This window comes from Chanodichthys erythropterus, chromosome 16 (genome assembly GCF_024489055.1).
Source record: "Chanodichthys erythropterus isolate Z2021 chromosome 16, ASM2448905v1, whole genome shotgun sequence".
Taxonomy (NCBI): Eukaryota; Metazoa; Chordata; class Actinopteri; order Cypriniformes; family Xenocyprididae; genus Chanodichthys; species Chanodichthys erythropterus.
Window position 1 is genome coordinate 3,215,265 of NC_090236.1, and position 25,595 is coordinate 3,240,859.

At 40.6% G+C, this 25,595-nt stretch overlaps 1 protein-coding gene across 2 annotated transcripts; it reads left to right on the forward strand.

Moving 5' to 3' along the window:
- Positions 1–82: 82 nt before the first annotated feature.
- Positions 83–13,691, forward strand: tmem71 (transmembrane protein 71). Of its 2 annotated transcripts, XM_067363258.1 has the most exons (11): positions 124–183; positions 2,165–2,218; positions 2,345–2,395; positions 2,483–2,531; positions 2,651–2,860; positions 6,961–7,157; positions 7,241–7,441; positions 7,531–7,597; positions 7,814–7,872; positions 10,057–10,106; positions 10,225–13,691. In XM_067363258.1, exons 3-11 carry the CDS (start codon positions 2,365–2,367, stop codon positions 10,246–10,248), a joined length of 888 nt encoding a protein of 295 aa, XP_067219359.1. In that variant the 5' UTR covers positions 124–183; positions 2,165–2,218; positions 2,345–2,364; the 3' UTR covers positions 10,249–13,691. The 2 variants fall into 2 exon arrangements, with proteins under 2 accessions (XP_067219358.1, XP_067219359.1); XM_067363257.1 differs by lacking the exon at positions 2,165–2,218 and having other exon boundaries at positions 83–183.
- The last annotated feature ends 11,904 nt before the right edge of the window (positions 13,692–25,595 follow it).

Below are 25,595 nucleotides of genomic sequence, written 5' to 3' on the forward strand. Positions count from 1 at the left end.
TGATGCATTTGCACTAATGTATTCTTGTATTCAAGTTTTGTTTTGAACAGTGCCCTCCACCCTCTTCTCTCTCTCTCTCTCTCTTGGTCTCTGACTGTAGGCGTGGTTCTTTATGCATGTCAATGTTTGGAAGTAAGCGGACAGACTGGATTCGCACCGCTATCAGCATTCTCCGTGGTTTAGGTAAGTGATGTTTTTCTCTTCTTTCTTAATCTTATTACTTGTATTTGTTTTACTCAGTAGATACAGGGCAGATTCAGCGCTAAAGAATGTGGCGAGAAGAAACCGGATGTTAGTATCGCATTACGCGCTTCAGCATAATCACATCATATATTATTTTTCGAGATTTTAGATTTATGAAATTGTACAATTACCATATACATCATAAACTCTTAACTGTGCGAATGTGTCTCGCGCATCTCGTATCTGCTGCAGGCCGCGCAACAAAGACTCGAGTCTGAGCGCAGAATCAGACAGACAGAGGACGCCAGATTTCGTTTGCACACAAGTTTTTATTCTGAGGTAAATAACAGTAATTATTCTGTTATTTCATTTAATTAATCGTGTACTATAATTATTAATATTAAGTCAAATTATTTATTAAAACTATAAGGTAGACCATTTTATTTATTTATAAAAACAAGGTAGACCAAAGTGCTGTACATTAAGATTTTTTTGAGAACTTAAAACAAATAAACAAAGAAATCTCAGAAAACAACCTAAAAGGACTGAGAAATAGACATTACATCCTAAAATATTAATATTAGAGCCCAAAACATCAAATTTTTGTAAAATATTGTTTCTCTTGAGTCTTATATGGGTTAAATCACAATCAAAATTTCTCATTAAATAATGAAGTAGCCTACATAAGAATGGAAGTAAAGCCAATAGAAATCAGTTGTTTCTTTGGATTTATATTTTGAGCTTAAGAAGCTCTGTTTGTGTGCATGTGTGTGGTTTTGTGGTTGGCATGCATTTGAGTAATGCTTTGATATTGCAGCTTACACTCTGCTGCAATATCAACATTTCACCATGGTTTTGTTTTCCTTGTTTTTTATATATTTGCAACTTTCAGTTAAACTAATCATGTTGTATTGTTTTTCATAATCTTGTAGTCATTTAGTGTTTCTAACTCACAGAGACTACAGGAAATGAGTGTGAGGGTTTTGGGGACTTTCTGTTCAAACGCAAACATAAGTTGAAGAAGTGTGTCATGTGATCACTCTGGGAACAGATTTTTGAGAAAACAAACAAGCTGCTTTGTGTGTGTGCAGGAGAGAGAGAGCATGGGTTCATTGTGCTCCCTCTTTCTTTGCCGTTGGTCTCCTCGGCTTCTCTGATATCAGCTGCAGCACACACACATGCGCGACAGTCTGATCAGCCAATCAGGTTATCTCCAGCCAGGAAGTGGTTAACAGGAAGTACAGTAACTGGTCTCCACCTACTTTGCCAGCATCATCCCCTTTTGGATCATCATGGCTCCCTGTTCCCCCCTCCCCATCCTGCTCCCTTTACATCCTGTCAGACACCCCTCCCCATTTTTCATTAAATGGTTCATATTATTTTATGAAATACATGTATTTTTTTTATTTATTTATTTATTTTATTTGACATCTAATGATCTATTTTACACAATATTAACAAGAAAAAAACAAGAAATACTTAATTACATGATAAATGATAGTCTTTCCTCTCATTTGACCTAATTTCTTTAGAAACCTGTTACAAAAAAGCATGCCTGTAATTCCATTTCCATGTCTAATTAAATGATATAATTTCCTTTATTATATTTTATTATCTTACATATTTAATTTGTAGCCATTTTTTTTTGTTTTAATATATATATTTTTTAACTTAGAAAAAATGTAACATTCTGTTTAAGACTTCAATACAGAGATAATTTTAAGGATTTAAAGAAATACTTCTACTTATATACTTATATTATTCACCTTGTTTTTCATTAATAACTTTAGCTTTATTGCAGGAAAGTGATCTGTAAATATTGTCTGGTCCTGTTCCCAGAGAGCAAATATGTTGTGTTACTTTTTGTATTTTTTATTTATTATTCTTTAGTATCACTATTTATCAGTACTGGTTTATTCATATCGATATATAATCATGTACGTTTATATTTATTTTTGCTTTGATTTGATCTTCATTTTAGAATTTTTTTTGTACGACCTTAATGTGGTGCAAGGAATCATTCAAGAAAATCAATGTGAGGAAAAAAAAAGAAATAATAGAAATAAAAATAATTCAAAAATTCTTTCATATGAGCAATATGTATGCATTTGATCGATTATGTACTATCCATTTGAGCTGAATGTTATTTTGTGTATTATAGGTTTGGGAGCAGCGTAAGCCATGGCTTTCTTCTTCAGGGGAGCGGTTACAAGTACGTATCCCCTCATATCACATCTCTCTCATTCTTTGTCTATCTTGAGCACATTCATTGATAAGACTGACCTGGTGTTTGTCATAGGTTCTCCGATTAAGACCAGGAGGCAGGAGGCTGAACATATTTGTCACAGGTACAAGCATGTATACAAGCAGCAGCAACATATATTCATAGCTTCTTCCTTGTTATTTTCTTGTTTGAGCATCTGTAAAAAAAATGTGTGTGTGCATTAATGCTGTTTCTCTCTTTCAGTCTTGACGTCTCCCACTTCTCTGACTCCTCCTACGAGTGTTTCTCCACCAATCCGCTGACAGGCTCCGTGTGTGCCTGTCGCCGAAGCCCCCGCCTACTAGCCAACGGTTATTATGTACTGACAGAGGACAGTTTTAGCACAGACGACGAGGGTAACGTCACCCTGACTCCCTCACACACCAGCGTCTCATACAAAGAGAATGTTGTCCGGTGAGATTCATGTCAGTGTTTCCTGTTGTTGTGTGTGCAGTGACTATGAATGAATTCAGACTCAACAATATTTTAAAACTTTAAATGTTTGTTTCTCTTTGCTTTATTTATTCATGTTCAGTTGCAGTTATACTGAAGTTTATAAAATGGATTTCGTTCCCCCTTTGCTAAAATACATTACACATTTATAGTATATTCACCATATATTGTTGGCTCTCGTACTTCATTTCTTAAAGGGTTAGTTCACCCAAAAATGATTGTCATTAATGACTCACCCTCATGTCGTTCCAAACCCGTAAGACCTCCATTCATCTTCGGAACACAGTTTAAGATATTTTAGATTTAGTCCGAGAGCTTTCTGTCCCTCCATTGAAAGTGTATATGGTATACTGTCCATGTCCAGAAAGGTAATAAAAACATCATCAAAGTAGTCCATGTGACATCAGTGGGTTAATTAGAAGTTTTTGAAGCATCGAAAATACATTTTGGTCCAAAAATAACAAAAACTACAACTTTATTCAGCATTGTCTTCTCTTCCGGATCTGTTGTCAATCCGCGTTCACGACTCCGCAGTGGCGCTGCTGACTTGTTATCTGGTGTGCCCGAGCTTCGTTTACAGTCTGAGGGAGACACACGCTGTAAACAAAACAAGGATTTCGACACAGAGGAAGACTTGCATTTTTTTTTGCTCAGCCATATTTATTTGAACCTGAATACACGGACGAAGAACTAAGAGCGATGGAAGAAGCTCCTACACAGCAGCAAAGAGCAATGTATGGAGTCAAATTAATGCCTTAATGTTTTGCACAAAAAATCAAGTTTTGCAAAACAAAAAAAGAATTGAGCAATAAAAAAATGTTTTGCAAACAAAAATAAAGAATTGCAAAGGAAAAATAAAGTATTGAGCATAAAAAAATAAGCTTTGCAAACAAAAATAATAAATTGCAAAATAAAATAACGTAGTGCAAAAATAAAAATATAATCAATTACAAAAATCAATGACAGCTGTAATCCTATTATATGTTTGCCACATATTTTTCATGCTCAAACCTACTAAATCATTTGTAACGCTCATTTTATTCTGCGTTTCAGTCAAGCGTGTGCTCACGATACCGGTTTTCTTTTGCGCTGCACTTTTCTGTGCGGATCTCTTTATGGCACTGGTTTGACGTGGGGGTGGAGTCAAGAAACGGGGGCACGCCCCCGTGAAACACGTCATCGGCAGGAGACGCAGATCGCAACAGAACAGATCAAGCATAGAGACAGAGCGCATTTATTAAACAATCCAACTGTCTCCAGGCTGCCTTCTTGTCTTTTCTGACTCATTACAAAAAACAGAACAATGCCTAAAAGGTGCTGTGTGTCAAGTTGCACAGCTAACAAGCTAAAAAACCCAGAAATAAGTTTTTATAAGCTGTCGACCCCAAAAAACGAATGTTAGGACACAAAAGTGGATACAGGCAGTGAGACAGAGCGCAACGGGTCATATTAGGGTAGAGTGGGGGAAAACGCCCCCCTTAAGGAAAATGTGACATTACAGTGAAACAAAACATAAATGTGACTAGAATTGCCATCCTGGTTTTGAGTGAGTATGGCAGGAGTTATTCACCAAATATTAAAATTGCTCAGCCTTCATAATTAATTCGTATTTTGACTGAAAATATTTTTGTACAAAGGGGGTGTTTTGCCCCAGCGGTGGGGTAAAACGCCCCCCAAGGTGGGGTAAAATGCCCCCTTTTCTTTATCAACCAGTTCGCTTCATAGATCAACAGCAAAATGAACAGACTAATTTTTAATCTCTAAAAGTAAAAGGCAAGTAATGTATCAACATGTATAGGCCTATATATTTAATATTTTTAATATTTATTTGAGGAATATCCAACATATCCAAATTTTTAACATTTGATAATTGATGTATTTGTTCACCACTATCACCAAGACAAACAGAAAACCCTAAATAAATATTAAACTTATAAATTTGTATATTTATGTAGTAAAATATATCCAATAAATGCATTAAAAGCCACCCCATTTCATTGGGTCTCCTAACCACCTTCCATCAGTGAGCCAACTGTGCTATCAAGCTAGCCTAATGCTCACTTGAGGTAATTTTTATTTTATTTCCTTTAATTTTCTTTAAATATTTTGATTTTACCACCTATTTATACTGCATTAAGTGTAAAACAAAGGATTTGATAGACAGAAATATGTTATTATAGTAATTATGATAGAGAGAAACTATGCCCTCTGGGGGGCGTTTTACCCCTCAGCGTAGGGGGCGTTTTACCCCACAAGCTACGACTTTTTAAAAAAATGTTTAATTTTTAAAATATAATTATATTCCTTATAAATAACATATCCTCTCAAACTAGAGACTTCACTATTCATCTATCACACATCATTGTGATTTCCTGCAGAACAATATTCTCTTAAACACTTTACTAATATCGGAAAATTATAGCGCTTGCCATGTAATCCTCTTCTCTTCAAATACATCGCTGGTTTCAGCTTCTCCAAGGAGATTTGTTTATCCCCGTTGTCAAACGTAGTGCATAGCAACAGTGAAAATGTATATTGACTACCTCTAGTGCTTATTTTGAGAAAAACAGGTGGGGGGCGTTTTACCCCAGGGGGGCGTTTTCCCCCACTCTACCCTACTATAAGAAATGCATTGGAGGGGGTCGTAATCGGCGACAACATATGCTAAACAAACCAACAAAAACAAACCATTCATTATTTTTAACCATGTCAAAGAATTATTTCACCTGTCGCCGATTACGTTTCCCTCCAATGCATTTCGCGGGGGCGTGCCCCCGTTTCTTGACTCCACCCCCACGTCAAACCAGTGCCATAAAGAGATCCGCACAGAAAAGTGCAGCGCAAAAGAAAACCGGTATCGTGAGCGCACACTTGACTGAAACGCAGAATAAAATGAGCGTTGCAAATGATTTAGTAGGTTTGAGCATGAAAAATATGTGGCAAAGATAAAATAGGATTACAGCTGTCACTGATTTTTGTAATTGATTATATTTTTTTTTTTGCACTACTTTATTTCATTTTGCAATTTATTATTTTTGTTTGCAAAACATATTTTTTTCCGCTCAATACTTTATTTTTCCTTTGCAATTCTTAATTTTTTTTTTGCAAAACATTTTTTTATTGCTCAATTCTTTTTTGTGTTTTGCAAAACTTTATTTTTGTGCAAAACTTTAAGGCATTAATTTGACTCCATAGGCAATGGAGACCTGGTGGTGTAAATGTGTAAATGGTGTAAACAGCGTGCGTCTCCCTCAGACTGTAAACCAAGCTCGGGCGCACCAGATAACACGTCAGCAGCGTCACTGCGGAGTCGTGAACGCGGATTGACAACAGACCCGGAAGAGAATACAATGCAGAATAAAGTCGTAGTTTTTGTTATTTTTGGACCAAAGTGTATTTTTTTTCGATGCTTCAAAAACTTCTAACTGACCCACTGATGTCACATGGACTACTTTGATGATGTTTTTATTACCTTTCTGGACATGGACAGTATACCGTACATACATTTTCAATGGAGGGACAGGAAGCTCTCGGACTAAATCTAAAATATCTAAGATGAACGGAGGTCTTACGTGTTTGGAACGAAATGACATAATTTTCATTTTTGGGTGAACTAACCCTTTAATGCACCTGTAGAGACTCTAAAAAGTAGAATTGCAATGTTTGTAAAAAGCAAATATTTAATACCTAGCTTTCAATAAATATGCTGAACACAAAGAAAGATATTTGGAAGAATGTCAGTAACCAAACAGACCTTGCCCCCCATTTACTAACATAGTAGGGAAAATAAATACTATGGTAATCAATGGGGGAAGAGATCTGTTTGGTTACTGACATTCTTCCAAATATCTTTCTTTGTGTTCAGCAGAACAAAGAAATTCATACAGGTTTGGAACAACTTGAGGCTGAGTAAATGGCAGAATTTTCATTTTTGGGTGAACTATCTCTTTAAGGGTGAAAAAAGAATACATCATAAATATCAATGCTGGGCTCTCTGAGGGTTAAAAATCAATTTTAGATCTGGCAGAATAGTAAAACCTTATTTTGTGTGTGTTTGTTAGCATATTCAGACGAAGGCGTCGGGCAAAGAGGTCACTGGCCAGCCTTCTGAGCGATATGAGCCAATCATGCCAGTCCTGGCTGGAAGGAAGTGTTTTTAGAAGATCCGACCCGATCACCCCCCTCCAGTTATCATCATGGGAGGAACTGGACCACAGCTTTGCCTATGAGAAAGATACACCTATCAGCTTCACCTATGGTTAGGGGCATTCTAGTTTGGATCTGTAAAACGGCTAGTTGCTTGTTCATTTTTTGTGAACATATGTGTGTGTTTCTTTATAGATCCCACAGATCCTGTTTCCTCTTCTGATAAAGTGCCTCCTCAGACTCAGCTTGAAGAAGAGGAGGAGCCGCCGTCCGAGACTTGCTCTGCCCATGAACAATTCAGCCAATCAGCCAATCAATGTTTTGGTCTCCTGGATGTTCCTCCCCCATCTGTCTGTCACCTCAATAGTTATAGCTCACCCAGCAAGACATCGTCAGGTGAGAAAAATGAGTATAATCCTTGACTATAGTGAGTTTTTGATGAACATGGAAAATTAGAAACAGATTGTGATTTATGTTTGTTTCAGAAACTGTGCTCCGGAAAGTCCTTCTCCTCATCCTCACTCTGTGCCTCTGCATTGCCATCTCTTCTGGGTAATGAAAGAGTGTGTGTGTGTGTGTGTGTGTGTGTGTGTGTGTGTGTGTGTGTGTGTGTGTGTGTGTGTGTGTGTGTGTGTGTGTGTGTGTGTGTGTGTGTGTGTGTGTGTGAGAGAGAGAGAGAGAGAGAGATTTCTGTCTGTGTGGCTTATTAGTAGTGAAAATGCGTGGAGCGTTTCTTCTCACAGATTAATGATGTCATAATCCTCACAGGTGGCTGCTGGGAGGTGTTTCTGCAGCAGTGGCATTCATGGTTCTGCTTTCATCTATATGTAAGTAACCAAATCAAGTAAAAGTCAAGCAAGCTTAGTCACTGTTATACTTCTGTAATTCTGACATGTTCTTAAATGGCAAAATACACATCAATTTCATCAGAATGAGATTATTTTTTTAAATTACAAAGACAGACATTCCCTTTAAAGCTGCAGTCTGTAACTTTTTTTGGTTAAAAATGATCCAAAATCAATTTTTGACCAAGTACAGAACCTTATCTTAGCCCAATTCACAGCAGGAAGCTTGTAATGTTTTCAAATCCGAGCAGTACTGGTAGGATTCCACAGGAAATTCAAGCATGCCACCGTTCATCTTTGCGTCATTACATCACATCTGTTTACATAAAGGACGAGTCCCAGCTAGTAGGCTATATCACATGTGAGGATGCTGCAGGCAGTGGATCATTTATAGTCTTTTCTTACAGCAGCTGCAATAATTAAACTTATCATTTTGATGGCGGATTGTATGGTTTGACAAATTGACAATTAAAGATTAGACTGTAAAGAATTGAAATCTACAGGTAACACTAATACACACTAAATACATGTAGTCACACAATGCTGACGTTGTTAACATTAACAATTTGAGAACAAAGTACAACAATAATAATAATTTTCACTGTTTGATGTCATAGAGCTAAGAGATTGTTAGAATTAATCACCATTGGTAGTGCGAGTTATTGTAATGCTTTTTTCTTAGTAGGTCAGAACAAAAGCAGATTTGGTACTTGTTCAGATGACATTTTCCAGTGAAAATTCTTATTTTGGTCATACTTCCAAGACAACAGTCTGTGATTTAGGGCTGCAACAACGAATCATTAAAATCGATAAAATTTGATTATTAAAAGAGTTGGCAACGAATTTCACTATCGATTCGTTGTGTCACGCGACTTTTACGCCTCTCAATAAGACGCGGAGATGTTTGAGTATAAAAAAGCGTGGTTGAGAAGCAGAGCAAAAATAAATAGATAAATAGCAGAGCGGAGGTAGAGGAAAGACTATCGGAGAGTAAGCAAGTTTGTGAATATTTTAAATAAGCAAGGAAAAACAAAATAATAGCGATCCATCTGTCATACAGTGTTATTGTGGCTGCGTTCAGCGCTCGTGACACGCAAGACGCGTCGCTATGGAAACATTAAAGGCAAACGTTCTAAAATAACGGTCGCCTTAAAAAAACTCAGTTACAATATTTTAAACTCACGCTCGAAAGGGTTAATATTAATCAAACAACAAAAGACAGAGACAATCACTCGCTGCTCTTTAGCTTTAATAAGGATTTATTATATATGAATTATATTTAATCCATAAGGAATGTTGTATGCAAGTTGTTATAAAGAATGCATATATCATTCATTGAAAAGAAGACATTGTGTTCTTCTTTAGGAAGAGTGGTTTTATTGAATTATAAGATAATATTTTTTTTATGTCACAGCAGTTAAATCTGTGTCTGTATTGCATGTTCAAATTTTAATATTATTCATATTAATAGGTTAATACAGTAGATGTTTTCTCCAGGAGTATATAATGGGTTTGGAAATTTTAGAGAAATTCTTAATGCATTACAATTTAACTAAACCCGTTAGATTTAGTCAACAAAAATCTTGTGATATTTAGTCAACTACTAAAACAATTCAAATGACTAAAACATGATTAAAACTGAATGGCATTTTAGTAAAAAACTATGACTAAAACTAAATAAAAATTTGCTGTCAAAATTAACACTGATCTGTTGTCATGTATTTATTCTGTGCTTTGTCCCATATCGGTTATTGTTGACAAATATATTTGTGAGTGAGTGAGTGAGTGAGTGAGTGTAGAGAAGAAGTTCTACCATTCAAACAAATCCTGTTAAGTTTTCTGATTTGTATTTTTCTTTATTTAAAAAAAAAAAAAAAAAAAAGTATTGTTCTGACAGCTCAGGTCCCTTTAAACAAAAATATACATCTTTTTGTGCACTTTTATTTAAAAAAAAAACTATATATTTGGCAGATGTAAAGCATACATGTGTATGTTTCATTTGTTAGTTCATTTGTTTTTTGTTTTTTATTACTTTAACAGCTCAGGGATGTTAAAAGAGCAACCTGTTTTGCAGGTTCTGAGGATTTTTTGCACTGTGAATTTGCACTATCAGTTCTGTTTTTGAATAAAAGGTTAGAAATTAATTTTAAAATCATTCTTCTTTAGGTATGTCTAAACCTGGGACTGCAGTGCGCTGGAGGAGAGCAAAGACTGAGGTGAGAATCTGGGTGTACAGATTCACAATAGCATCCTGACTGTATGAAGCTTCTGTACTCAGAGACAGAAATGGGACTAAATAAAGAATCTAACATCCATTTTGTGTCTCTACATTAGGACATCACCTCAAGAAATGAGTGAGGAGGAACCGTACACACATACACACATCTGTGTGAAGGCCAGAAGAAGTGAGTGTGTGGACACGCATCCTGCATCAGCGTTAAATATTAGTTACATATCAGTTTTTGTAGTGGTGTTTTCACTGATCAGCTAAAGAGTTCTGAATAATAATTATAGAAGAAATACTGTTAACAGGACCAGTGATGGCAAATAACTCACAGGAAATTTTACATGCTGAGATAATTGATATTGACATATCAATACAGAATGATCTTTGAGTAAAAGTTTATGAATTTGATTAATTTTCCTAAAACGAAAGACTGGATTGTATTATGAGGGATTCTCTGTGAGTCAGTGGAGATGCCCTGCATGACAGAACGTAGAAGTAAAATGTGTCAGTTGTGTTTGTAAATGCGTCAGCTTGGCTTGGTTGGGCTCTCTGACATGGAGACCAGGGCATCAGGTATATTGCTCAGATTATCAGATACTGATTTCAGAAATGTTTTACTGCAACACCAAGTTTAATATAATGGCTTTGCAGAAAATCTTTAACTTTTGAGAAGTTGTAGCAAAAGAAGTGCCAGTTTAGTTTTGCACAGATGCCTCATATTTGTCAAGTGCCTTTGTTATACAAAACAGGAGTTTTATTGCCGTTTGCCAGGGTTAGAGTCTCACATCTGTGCTGTGTGACTCAAGAGGGCTGAAATTTGAATATGCTATTTTTGAAATTCTAATGGGAGCACAATAATTAGATTTATTGTAATGCTATTGCACTTAAAATAGGATTTAAAGCTCTTATTTCACAGGGACTTTCTCTAGATTATTAAGACAAGTAAATCCTGTTTGCAGGGAATTAGTGCTGCCAAAAGAGAACATGTTCTCGATTTACTGTATAATATGTGTATAATTTTGTCACGTTCATACGAGGCAACTGCTCTGACGGAAAGTTAAAGGTGCAGTAAGTGATTTCTAAAAAAAAAAACACTGTTGAAAGTGGATCGGACCGAGCACCACAACACACTTGTAGCCAATCAGCATTAGGGGGCGTGTCCACCCAAGATGTGGGAGGAGAGAATGAGATTTGAAGAAAGACTGTAGAAAGAGAGATATCTGAGAGACATTACAAAAGAGAAAAGGTCAGAGGAAAAACAATGGAAAAGAAGCTAGATAATCAGGCGAGAGCTTAGGGACCTGCGTTAATATTAGAAAAGCTTTCCAGCGCTGAAGAGATCTAAGCAGGAAGGCCTGAAAATCAACGCCGAGGTTGCATTGTTTCTGCTCCATACATGAGTAACATTGGTTATAAATACATGCTGCTGGCGACTAACAATGCTTGTATTGTGTACTGTATGTTCATTTTTTGTTCTTCCTTGTCATTCGTTCCTCATCTTCTTTTTATTTTTCGTGAAGCTCTATTTTGCTTCGCTTCAGCTATGAAAAAGAGACATCCATTCTTGCATTGCATGTCTGTTTAGGTTGATTTCAAATATCAGCAGTGCTCAACAATGATCCTCAGAAATCACTTACTGCACTTTTAAGAGAAAACTGAGTAGAAAGCTATCTGTACAACATGACCAAAATGCATTAAGTGTATCCTTTGGAGGGAATATTGTTTTTGTTAGGATGAAGAAAGAAAAAAAAATAATTTTTCTTACAAAGACTCAGTTTGTAGGGTTTTTTTTATAAAGGCAGCTCAGTTTTGAAGAGAACAAAGACATTCATGAGGAAACAAATGCAAAGCAAGAATAAAACAGTGTTCATTTGAGCGCTTCAGTTTTAGAGGTTTATGCTTAAAAATCTGAAAGCAAACTTGTTTGAGACCAAGCCAAGTTGAAAAATAAGTGAATCATTCAAATGCATTTATCTTGTAGCCAATATATCTAAAGTGTTTAAATGAATTGTATTGTTTTCAGTGTTTGTATAAATGTTTTTGTAGGGCCCATGAGCAAAGAAACATTTGCGTGCAGGACTGAACGAATATTGCTCTATAAAATAGTCAATATTTACTGTAAAGTGTTCTGTAAATGTGTCATTATTAAGGGCCAAGCACAAAAGTTTCAAAGGTGAGGGTGCTAAAAAGGATTTGATGCTATATCTCAGCAAAAATGTGTGCAGTTGCCACAATCCTTATTAAAAGGCTGATAGCGCCACCTGTTGGTCAAAATTCTATTTATGGACTTTTAAGCTTAAAGTCCTCACCATGAATGTTATGTCCAATCAGATTTACATAACATTTACATGATGTTTTTGTTGCTGTGCTTGGTCCTGTAATTGCTGCTTGCAGCTATATTTCTAATAATAATTATTATTATTATTAAAACAATCAGTTAGATGAGGAAGATAAGCAATTAATCATTTATATCCTATCAGAGACAATATAAAAATGTTTGAAAAAAATATACAGGAAATAAAAAAAGGTTGTGTATTTTTTTTTTTTTACTTTATTTATTATTGCCTTTTTTATCTAATTAATAAGTCACTGGGTACAGAGTTAAAAGGCAAGTGATTCCAATATGACGGCTTTAAACCATTGACAAATTATGTTTGGATGTAATTTCATGCCAAAGCATACTGTAAAATTAGGCTGGAAGTGCAATAAATGCATCTCCTGATTTGTCCAGTTCCTTATAATGTATTCACGGTTTAGTAAACTGTTACAGTATTCAGTGAGGCAAATTATTATATTAAATATTAAATTATCATGCCTTTGAGCTTTGATGACTGCAGTGAACCTGTAACTGCATTTAACAATCTGTGTCACAAGAAAACTAAAGATTACTGTAAATAGTAAAAACTTTAGTTACTATTATTCCACTGCATGTGAAAGTAAAATGTGAATTGTATGTGTTTCGTATACACTGTAAAATATAATGTTAAAAGGAAATGCATTTATAGAATTTGCACAAACAGAATTTGCTATGTTGGATAGTATTAGAGGAATAATATGCCTTAAAACAGATGTGTTTGTTAAGGTTAGTTTTACAGTGTATTTTGAAAAAACAAAGTTTCATCAATAAAGTTTTATATACACACATATATATATATATTAGTTTTTGTTTATTTCTTTAATCAAGTTACATGGCTATTTGCATTGTTTAATGCAAATGTATACTGTATTATCCTGATATTCTTCAATATGGTTGTTTTTAAAATTCATGCTGGATCAGAATCACTGTTGATTGTTTTTGCTCTTGCATGCAGTTATATCAACAAGTAATGTAATGGCCCTACATTTACTGATGGACTGAAATTCACACTGTAGCCTTCATTTTTGACAAATTTGCTCCAGACATTATTCAGTCTGTTTTATTTGTTAAAAGATTGGGTTCCATAACAATAATCTTATTTAATGGTTGCAGGTTGAGAAATTACCCAGAGCTTAGGAAAAATGACTCCGATTTGAGGGGGAAACAAGTCCCTGTAGTTAATTCTAATGGGTTTTTCTGATCTGTTAACTAACATTTGATATATTTCATTATATTCTCTTGTGGTGTTTAGTGAGTTTAATATGGATTTAGTGCCTCTGGAGACACTTTAGTGACCTGTAGCTGCATTCACCATCTCAGAAGTGTTGTCGAGTGTGTAGCCAAACTCACAAAACACAAACTGTTTCATTCAAAATATTGATTTTATATATTATGAAGAAATCTCATTCACAAAAATATATCAAATCAGAAAACGCAAATAATAGATGACCAGTAACAGTGAATCCTAATTTCCATCAAGGCAGTAATTTATTGTTGATCTGGACTATGAAGATCTCCGCATCTGTTCGTGACCTTTAGGAGTGAGACATTGTGTGAAAAAAAAAGTAAAAAAAAAAGAAGTGTAATTTTCAATGAAAACAGAACAGAAGTCAGTTTAGAAACACAATGTTTGCACTTACCCCTGTGTTTTAAGCTGCTGCATCAAATTTACATTGAGCTGAAATAAATGATACATACATGATAAATAGTTTTACATAAACAATGGAACTACAGACTCATAATTTCATCATCATGGTGAAGAATGAAATGCATCAGAGACAAACTTTGGCCAACCTTTTTCACGAGGTGTCTTGTAGAAATCTTCCATATATAGACACTCCATTTTTGACTTAAATTTCTGTATCACTTCATCTGGTGTTTTTTCACCCCGATCTTCAGTGGAAGACAGACAGACAGACTTTTATTATGAATAAAAGTCTGTTGTGTAAGTGAATTACTTTGCATTGCAACTTCACATGCAGCACATAGAAGCCTATTAGAGATTATACTTAAAGGATTAGTAAAATTTCCTTATGATTTACATACCCCATGTCATCCAAGATGTTTATGTCTCTTTCTTCAGTAGAAAAGAAATTAAGGTTTTTGATAAAAACATTCCAGGATTTTTCTCATAATAGTGGACTTCAATGGACACCAAATGGTTGAAGGTCAAAATTACAATTTCAGTGCAGCTTCAAAACGTTCTACACAATCCCAGACAAGTTTTAAAAAATGATATACTTTTAACCACAAACACTCATCTTGAACTAGCTCTCTTCTTCTTCTTCTCTATTAGAATTCCGGCAGTGTATGCGCTGCTAAGTGTATTACTGCCCTCCACAGGTCAAAGTTTGAACTAATTGTTATATACTTGCACTAGCATATTGTACATGACAATTTAGTTCAAAATTTGACCTGTGGAGAGCAGTAATACACTTAGCAGCGTCTACACTGCTGAAATTCAAAAAGAGAAGAAGAAGAAGAGAGCTAGTTTTTAATGACCTATCGTTTCTCTAGATAAGACCCTTTTTCCTCATCTGGGATCATGTAGAATGCTTTGAAGCTGCACTGAAACTGTAATTCTGACCTTCAACTTTTTGGGGTCCGTTGAAGTCCACTATAAGGAGAAAAATCCTGGAATCTTAATTTCTTTTCTACTGAAGAAAGAAAGACATAAACATCTTGGATGACATTGGGGTGAGTAAATTATCAGGAAAATTTAATTTGAAAGTGAACTAATCCTTTAAAGATTTCAGAGGTGGGTGCATGTTGTTTTCATTGCTGTCCAGTTTAACATGTTGCTCTGATCACATAGGTGGTGGGATACAATGATCAAAGATGATACTGACCGAATAACATAGTACTTATTTCTTCATCCCCATCCACATGTAGTATTATGATGCATGAAGGGCAATTTACGAACTTGCCATCCCAGACCAGTGCAATGGCATCCATATCTGCTCATACGTGACACATTTTAAAGGGGAAATAATATCATGAGAAATTATTCATCTTTAAATAAAAAAGAGAGAAAACACTAGGCCTAAATAATGATTAACATTATAAAAGGTTCTTTGGGAAGAAAACTGCTTGATATGAACCAACCCAATCTCACTGTAAAATGTAAATGAGGCGATTTTGAATGAATTCGTACAATGTGAATTGCATTTTTGTGAACAAAAATGAATGATTTCTAGAAAAACGTAATCACGAACACAGACTGGCTCCTCCCCTAACCTCATTGGGTGAGTCACTGGGGTGTAAGCAGATTCATAGACCAATTCACCAAAATGCAAATGCCATGAGATTGAGTTGAACCCTTTATGTGATGTTCAACATGAATAATAGATGCTGAATTATTGTTTCAGTCTTATGAGATACATTTGTTCCTACCACTTCTAAACAGGAAAGGGTCCAGAACAGACGTATTGTAGGTCCAAGTAATTTTCTGACACTGGTCTGCACTGTGGAGATATAAACAAAATTATTTTAATATACTTGAAAAGTAATATGTCCATATGTTAATTTGTGTGTGTGTGTGTGTGTACTTTTCCACTCACATGCTGAAGGACTCAGTCACAGTCAGGATATCATCACCGCTTTTCTGGATGTGAAGCATAGAGTTGTCGGAGGCCTTGAAATCCTTAAGATCGTCTTCATCCCATACAGATACTGCCACAAAATGCCAAGAGCCCATATACTGCACAGGATTGTTTTTAAAGAAATATTTTTATAAATATTGTAACAGGAAGTAGGCCTATATGTAAAATATACAATAAATAGGCAACAACAGACCTAGCCTATAATATGAATAAATTCAGTCCATTTCAAATTCCTAAATCAGCATGAAAATCTATATATTACAAACAACTCTGCATTCTTCAACAAAGCAGTGTTATTTTAGATTTTATTTTGGTTTTATTATAGTTTTATTGATATTTTGAATTAGCTTTTATTTTTATGTTTTTCATGTTAATTTTAGTTTAATTTTATTATGTGCTTTTGTCATTTTATAGTTTTTTTACAAAAAGAATATTGATATTAAGGTTTAATTTCATCTTCAGCTTCATTTCAATTAACAGAAATGTTTTTAATAGTTTTAGTTTTGGTTAACGATTTAGTCAAGACTAACTTTGGTGACATTACTTTGCTGCAACATCAGGGTCGGTGCAGGGTTCGACACGCATAATTCGCACAATTCATTTTATATGCGATCAGTTCACTAAACTATTTTCCCACATGAATAAATTTACAGAAGATCTGGAAAGCAGGCATTAAGTCAAAGGCGAGGCCTGTGAGATAAACAGCACAAAATTTACCAGATTTTGTTCAGCTTATAAGGTAAATGAATTCACTATACAGTAAGAGAAGCATGAAGTGTATGTATAAAAGACAATGATTTTAAATCCTCTTACCTCATCAGTAATCAAACGAGAAATGGAGAGAGGGGCTGGAGGAAGACATGGCACCATGACCTGCAACCCAAAATAAAACAGACCCATTAGTGAGCCAACGGCACTCCATAAAGTGTTCATAAGCATGGCTGCATCAATGAATGTGATACACGATACACAACGAATGCTGATTTCTTCTAACTGGCAGATGCTTTGAAGGAGATGTTTTAATACAGTGCTCGAGGGGACTTTCACCCCGATTTGTTAGCTTTTTCTGTTTGTTATATATTCCGGTAATGGGTAATGCATGTTTGTCAGGGCAATGTGCAAATACACCCCAATACGCCTGACCTTGTCATAGACCACTACCCACGCACCCTGCAGAAAAATATGTGCCAAAATAGAGGACAATGTGACAATGTGGTTTAGTTTTCTTAATGTCTCATAAATAAATCTTGATGGTAAATATGCACAGATCTCATGGAAAAGGAAATATCACTGAAAAGATCACTTGATTTCTCCTAGACAGTAATGAGAATAAAAAGAAAGGAAATGGACACTTCTGCTTTAGTCATACTATTTTTACATTCAATTCATGTTTATTGTGACCTTTGGAGCAATGGTTCCATTTCTCTTCAGTGCAAAATGCAGCCTTGCTATTATCTCTTGGCAAAGAGGTCACTGGCCAGCCTTCTGAGTGATATGAGGCAATCATGCCAGTCTTGGCTGGAAGGAAGTGTTTTTAGAAGATCTGACCTGATCACCCCCCTCCAGTCATCATCATGGGAGGAACTGGACCAAACCTATGAGAAAGATACACCTATCATCAGGCACGTGCACACATAGACAAAAAAGGGGCTTGAGCCCCTGCCCTTTTTCTTCCTCGAGAGAAAGTGCCCTTTTTTCTGGGGTGCTTTTTTTTTTTTTTAATAAATGAATATATATTCCTGTTTGCGCTTAGCTTCCCTGTCAAACAAATATATTTACTGTGTAAAACAAATAATAATAAAAAAATACTATATCAGGTCGGCTTTGTCGAGTTCAGATCCCTCACTCCGCGACACGCCATTCATGCCCGCACGCTCGCGCGCGCGCGCCACGCCCCACTTCACCTCGAGTTTGCTGCTGGTTGATAACGTACTCGGTTACTAACGTAACCTCGGTTCCCTGAGATACGGAACGAGTACTGCGTATGGGGAAAGGTCTCCGTTTTTCCCCGCTGCTGAAGCCTTTTTCAATAACGCAGTGTAACTGCACCGTCATTGGTTCACTCATAGACAAGTTGTTGAACCAATGGCGGCGCGGCATAGCTGCGCGGCCTATGGCGACAAAGCGCGCGAATATTCCCGCCGAAATGGGCGGGGTATAGGGCTATATAAGCAGGCGTTTCGCCATAGGATTTCAGTGTCAATCGACTGAAGCGACGACCCTGAGCCGCAGCCTCGTGGCACGGCAAGTGACGCAGTACTCGTTCCGTATCTCAGGGAACCGAGGTTACGTTAGTAACCGAGTACGTTCCCTTTCGATACTTCACTCGTACTGCGTATGGGGAACGAATTCAACCACGCCGTGCCGCGGCTGGGAACGATATAGCTTGCATTTGGCCAACCCAGAGGGGGGCCAAAAGGACAAGCGGAGGCAAAGCCTAACCGAACCCATGGTTACACTGAAGGAAGATACTTCCTATGGTGGCGTGAAGCGGGACTTGTTGAAGGCCGCTAATCACACCGACAGGACCCGAGCTTGTAAGGTCGGGACATCGAGGTGATAGAACCTGACAAAGGTGGACGGCGAAGACCAGCCGGCCGCCTCACAGATGTCTTGGATGGAAACTCCGTTGGTCCAAGCCCACGAGGAAGCCATTCCTCTAGTGGAGTGGGCCCTGACTCCTATGGGGCAATTAGTGCCCAGTGAGGAGTAGCACAGGTTAATAGCATCCACTATCCAACGGGAAATGCGTTGTTTCGAGACCGGAGACCCTTTGGTGCGGCCGCCAAAGCAAACAAAAAGCTGATCCGACTGTCTGAAAGACTGTGATCGGTCTATGTAGGTCCTCAATGCCCTGACTGGGCAGAGTAGCTGTAGCTCTGGTTCGTCCGCCGAGGGAGGAAGAGCAGAGAGCGAGATGACCTGAGCTCTAAACGGAGTTGAGAGCACTTTAGGGACGTAGCCATGCCTAGGTTTCAGAACGACCTTAGAGTCACCAGGCCCGAATTCGAGGCATGCAGGGTTCACGGAGAGGGCCTGCAAATCGCCAACATGCTTTACCGATGCTAGTGCTAGTAGCAGAGCGGTTTTTAGCGTTAGGGGCCTGAGGTCGGCTGAACCCATTGGTTCAAATGGGGCTCCTTTCAAGGCCCTGAGGACCAACGAGAGGTCCCAGGAGGGAATAGTGAGAGGGCGAGGAGGATTCAAACGCCTAGCACCTCTCAAAAAACGGATCACAAGCCCATTTCGTCCCACCGATTGGCCAGCAATAGGAGCGTGGAACGCTGCAATGGCTGCTACGTAAACCTTAAGCGTGGAAGGGGAGCGCCCCATTTCCAAGCGTTCTTGGAGGAAAGACAGTATGGAAGATACGTCACTCTCCACAGGGTCTATGTTGCGTGTTGAACACCAATCAACAAAGACTGACCACTTCTGGTTGTAGAGGCGCCTCGTAGACGGGGCTCTAGCCTGAGAAATGGTATTTAGGACGTCCTCGGGGAGGCTAGTCGGCTCCCATCGAGGGACCAGAGGTGCAGAGCCCAGAGCTGCGGCTGTGGGTGCCAGATTGTTCTGTTTGCCTGAGAGAGGAGGTTCCGTCTCAGGGGAATCGGCCACGGGGCTCTTAGAGAGAGCCTGAATTGCTCTGAGGACCAAACCTGGTTCCTCCAGAGCGGGGCCACCAGAAGGACTCTGTGCTGGTCTTCTCTGATACGCCTGATGACCTGGGGGATCAGTGCGATCGGAGGGAAAGCATAAAGGAGCGTGCTGGGCCATGTGTGGGCCAGAGCATCTACATCCTTCGAGAAAAATGTTGGGCAATGAGAGTTGTCTTCTGAGGCGAAGAGGTCTACCTCTGCCTCCCCGAAGAGCTCCCAGATCGTGAGGACCACTTGGGGGTGGAGCATCCACTCGTCGGAGGGGATGTTGCTCCGTGACAACATGTCCGCACCCAGATTGTTCCTGCCAGGAACATGAGTCGCTCTGAGCGACTGAAGCCTCGGAAGAGCCCATTCCAGCAGACGTTTCGCCAGAGCGCATAAGCGGCTGGACGAAAGACCGCCTTGGTGGTTCAGGTATGACACCACCGTCATACTGTCTGACCGAACTAGAACATGACGTCCCGTCAAGTAAGCCTGAAAGAACTGAAGGGCTTTCATCACTGCTAGCATCTCTAGACAGTTGATGTGTAGATGGCTTTCCTCGTGGCTCCACGAGCCGAAGGCCGGTCTGCCCTCGCACACAGCGCCCCAGCCCAAGTTGGAGGCGTCTGTTGAGAGCACCATCCTCCGTGAGACCGCCCGTAGAGGGACTCCGCGCTGGAACCATACTGGATCCATCCAAGGTTTCAGGGCTAGAAGACAGGCCCGATTGACCTTGAGACATAGGCGGCCGTGCCGCCATGCGCTGGGAGGAACCCGGAACTTCAACCAGTACTGAAGAGGCCGCATCCGAAGAAGGCCTAGCTGCAGCACCGGGGAGGCGGAAGCCATCAGCCCTAGCAGCCTCTGGAAAAACTTCAGAGGGAGATAGGCTTTGTTCGTGACAGATGCCGTGAGCTGCTGAATTGCCAGGGCGCGCTCTGGCGAGACTACTGCCGTCATACGGACCGAGTCGAAAACTGCTCCCAGAAACGAGATTCGTTGAGTGGGGCATAGCGAGCTCTTGGCTAAGTTGACCCTGAGACCCAGGCATTGTAGATGGCTGAGGAGCACGGATCTGTGGCGTTCCAGCTCGACTCGCGAACGGGCTAAGATGAGCCAGTCGTCGAGATAATTCAGAACCCGGATTCCCATCTGTCTCAGAGGGATTCAGAACCGTTTCCACAGCTCCTTTTTCCAGCAACGACATGACTTCGGCCCGGAGGACATGAGCGTCGTCCGGATTGACCGACGTTTGAAGCACCCCGGCGAAGCGGGGGGGCCGTCGTGCAAACTGGAGCGAGTAGCACTGGTTTACGATCCCCATGACCCATTCTGACACATCGGGGATGGCCTGCCAGGCCTCGGCCCGAGTGGCTAGGGGTTGAATAATGTTGGGTGACAGACCGCCGTTGAGAGGGTCGTACATCGCGAGGGGTGGAAGAGGAAATTTGCTCTTTTTGTGATGAGGTAAAAATTTGTTCGCCGTCAAAACGGCGTTTGGGGTGGGCGCAACAGGTGTGGGCCCAGCTGTCACTTGGAGTATGTTTCCCACGCGCGGAAATAAACGAGGCGGAGGGGAAATTACTCGTGGGAGCTTTTGGGGTGGTCCGGTCGTAACGGGACGGTCCCCCATGCTCTTCCTGTCCGACGAATCAGGACGACTTCGGAGGCACCGGGTCCAGCACAATCCTGGGCCGGGGTCCCTGGCGCCTCGGGAAGGGAGGGCGCTTCGCAGGGCGCGAGCGCTGGCGATGCTCCTGGGGCGGCGCTGCCTGTTTTGCAGGTGGGGCTGGATTGTTCTGCTGAGCCGGCGCAGTCCTGGGGCGGCTAGACGCAGAAGCGGAGCTGGAGCGCTTAGGCAAGAAATGCCTCATAGCCTGAGACGATTTCTGCGCGGCAGTAAAGCGCTCAGTGAAGCCATCCACTGCAGGCCCGAAGAGACCGGAAGGCGAGACCGGGGCGTCTAAGAAGGCCGTCTTGTCTAGGTCTTTGATCTCCGTTAGGTTGAGCCACAGGTGGCGCTCCAACACGACCAGGCTGGCCATGGAACGACCGATGGCCTGGGCCACAGCCTTCGTAGCTCGCAGGGCAAGATCCGTGGCGCTGCGGAGATCTTTGAAGGCTGGCGCGTCGATTCCAGACTCATCCAGAGAGCGGAGGAGTTTGGCCTGGAATACTTGAAATATGGCCATGGTGTGGAGCGCAGAGGCAGCTTGGCCCGCCGAGGTGTAAGCCCGTCCAGCCAGAGTAGAGGTGGTCCGACAGGGCTTGGAAGGAAGGGCCCTCTTCGTCTTCCAACCCACAGCCGCGGGAGGACAGAGGTGAGCAGCCACCGCTTCATCTAGGGGTGGCAAGTGCTCGTATCCCTTCTCCTCGGCGGCGTCGACGGCGGTGAGGGCGGAGCGGTGCGTAGTGTGGAGGCGGGCAGAGTAAGGAGCGCGCCACGACTTCGTCAGCTCTTCGTGGACCTCAGGAAAGAAGGGCGCTGAACGCTGGCGAGGTGCTTGGCGGCGGCCTGGCAGAAACCATTCGTCCAGGCGGCTGCAAGACGGCTCCTCTGGAGGGGCCCACTCGAGGTCCAGCTCTTCAACGGCCCTAGACAGGATGCGGAAGAGCTCGGCATCCATGCCCTGGCCATGCTCGATGGGTTCCAAGGGAGGCGGTGGAGCGGGGTCTTCCGGCTCGCCAGCCCATCCTTCCGCTTCGGAAGCCGCAAGAGACATGGAGTCGTCTTGTTCGTCGTCTGTTCCCCCGAATGAGACGAGGTCACTCGCTTCTGCGGAGGGACGCTGCTCAGGGCGAGAGAACAGAACGGGAGAGAGTTCCCTGGGAGGAGAGGGCGAGGCACGCGGGGGCTGGGCCGGCGTGAGCTCGCTCAACTCCTGGCGCTGAGTCGCTCTACCCCGCCGTCTTTTCCTCACCGGCTCGCGGGAGGAAGGAGACGGGAGGGCGCGAGCGGCGCGATCGCCCTCAGTGAAGAAGGCGACCCGCGAGCGCAGGGAAGCGGGACTCATACACTCGCAGTGCGGGCATGAGTCTCCAGCGAGCGCTCCGTCTGCGTGGGGCTTGCCCAGGCAAGCAACACACTCGCTGTGTCCATCGTCGTCGTGCAGGGGGGCCCTGCAAGTACCACATGAGTGGCGAGGCATCGTGAGACGCCGCTGCCGTGAAAACGGCAATTGGGTGGCTCTTTTAGAGCGGCGAGGGCCGCGGAAGCTCTTAGAGCGGTGAAAACCGCTGAAAATCGCTCTTTTAGAGCGGCGTTTAAGCCGCGGATGAAGCTCTCAGGCGGCGCGCCGGATGGCGGCAGGGGACCCACAGGAAGCGGCCGGAAGCGGGAGGCGGCGGCTCGGCGACGGCGCTAGAAGCTGCAGTCCGCGAGGGCGCCGGCGCTTTCTTCCACCGGCGAGTCCAGGCGAGTCCGCTGCGGGAGCCTCTTCAGACGGCGGCGAGAGCGGAAGGCGGCGAGCTTCTTCGGCTTCAGGCGGAGATCAGCGAAGAGAAGTAGATGTCGTCGCTGAAGGAGAAAACACTGAAATCCTATGGCGAAACGCCTGCTTATATAGCCCTATACCCCGCCCATTTCGGCGGGAATATTCGCGCGCTTTGTCGCCATAGGCCGCGCTGCTTTGCCGCGCCGCCATTGGTTCAACAACTTGTCTATGAGTGAACCAATGACGGTGCAGTTACACTGCGTTATTGAAAAAGGCTTCAGCAGCGGGGAAAAAGGGAGACCTTTCCCCATACGCAGTACGAGTGAAGTATCGAAAGGGAACTTGTGACAACTATTCCCGCAAAAAAAAAAAAAAAATGCAACTGCTGTCTGGCGATGAGAAGCGAAAAAGAAAAAAGCCCTAGATGGATGCATCCCGTGCATTTCTTTCAGGTAGGCTAGCCTATGTTCACAAACCTGAAAGTTTTGTCTATTTAAGGGTTATTTACACATTTAACGCTGCATTAATAGTTTGACCACAATCAACACATCTGCCTGATTTGATACTAATGAAATTTATGTCATATTATAATTTCAATCATTTTATTGTGCTATGCATTGCGTTTTGAACCATGGTAAAGATATTGGTTGGGCTGTCAATAACAGAAGAGGAGCATTCCATGGACGCACATTCATGAACCACATTTTTAGACAGTTTGCTAAAGATGCATGGTTTATTTAAACTATTTAAAATCAAAATAAAGCATCAGCTACATAATGCTATTCTTACATCTACACTTACACAGGATAATACATCAATAAAAGTTAAAACCCTCGCTCTGTCCATATATTCTTGTTGAAGAAATTACAGTGGCTGTAGCATTTCTATCACAAAGAAGTGGCCGAATATTATTATTTAACTAATAATATATTTTTAATCATGGTGGCTTTGATCGTGCTGTGCTGTCTAACAACAAAAATCAGCAGGCTTTTGTCGTCCTCTGCAGGCATTTGTTATAATATATAACGTATTAACAGTTCAGGAAAAAAAAAAAAAACTCTTGATGTGCTTAAATATATGCAGATTAGCTTGTTTTGGTTAATTTAGAAGAAATCTACAGATGCAAACAGACGGAGGGTAGTAGGCTTAAAACAAACTCCATCTAAATGTGTAGGGCTAGGGTTAAGTTTTCTTTCCATTAGAGTAAAAGACATGGCAGCAAAAATGGACCTTAACATTGTAAAATTGTAAAATCTTAAAATTGTCCACTTCATGAAAGAAGTATTCCAATAACACCAAAAAATTACAACGATTTATTGATTTGTGCAAAATAAACAAATTATTAGTGAAACTATGTCCCTCTCCTTGGTCCAGTCATTTATTCTAAATATATATCTACTTGAAAATAGTTGCTGTTGACTTCTCTTGTGATAAACCTAGTGAAGAAGACCATGGTCTCTGTGTGAACTGATTATTTTGTATAAATCTGTGGAGTATAAAACAATTGAGTGAGTATCAGGGAAGTCAAAGTTGTCTTAATATATTTAAGGGTTCATTATTTTTTAAATAAATAATTATGAAAAGTGCCCTTTTTTCCACTTGAGCCCCTGCCCCCCAAAATGTCTGTGCACGTCCCTGCCTATCATCCTCAGTCTGTGCCTCTGCATTGCCATCTCTTCCGGGTAATGAAAGTGTGTGTGTGTGTGTGTGTGATGTGTGAGAGAGAGATTTCTGTCTGTGTGGCTTATTAGCAGGGGCGGATCTACCAGGGTGGCAACTGCCACCTTAAGAAAAAACATTTGCCACCCCATCTGCCACCCAGGGGCGTAGTTTGTGGGGGGGATGGGGGGGAGGTCACCCCCCCAATATTCAAATGCTTCAGTTACAACCCCCCCAATATTTCAACATGAAAATCACAGCAGATCAAATGAAAAATATGTAGAATTCATTTATTTTGTAACAATAATTTTGTTTGTATTCAAATATGAGTTTGTCATAATAAATTAGACAAAAATATTCTCCCCCTCCATTGAACCGATTGGTAACGCCCAACCAACGCGCCTCGCTCTTTCACCAAAACAACGCGAGTGGAGCTGTACTGTTTGAATGAGACAGCGCGGGTAGCACCAAAAATGAAGAGAACCGCTGCCCAGCCAACTATATTAAACCGCTGGTCCGTTAAAAAGAATAAAGCATGTACTGAGAAGGAGGTATGATAATGTTTTGTAATACACTCATATTTTAGCTAGCTAATCCATTACAATGTAGCCATAACTATCAGTGTAACTGTAACCAGTTACCAAAACAGCCGTCTGTTTTGTTTGTTCATTTTTCAATAGTGTCTGTAATGATCAATGACAAAAATATTCACATCGGTGTTTGTTTTCTTCCTAAATTAATCTGACTTTAGTTTTGAACGAATTGGCTGAATGAACGATTTAAGTG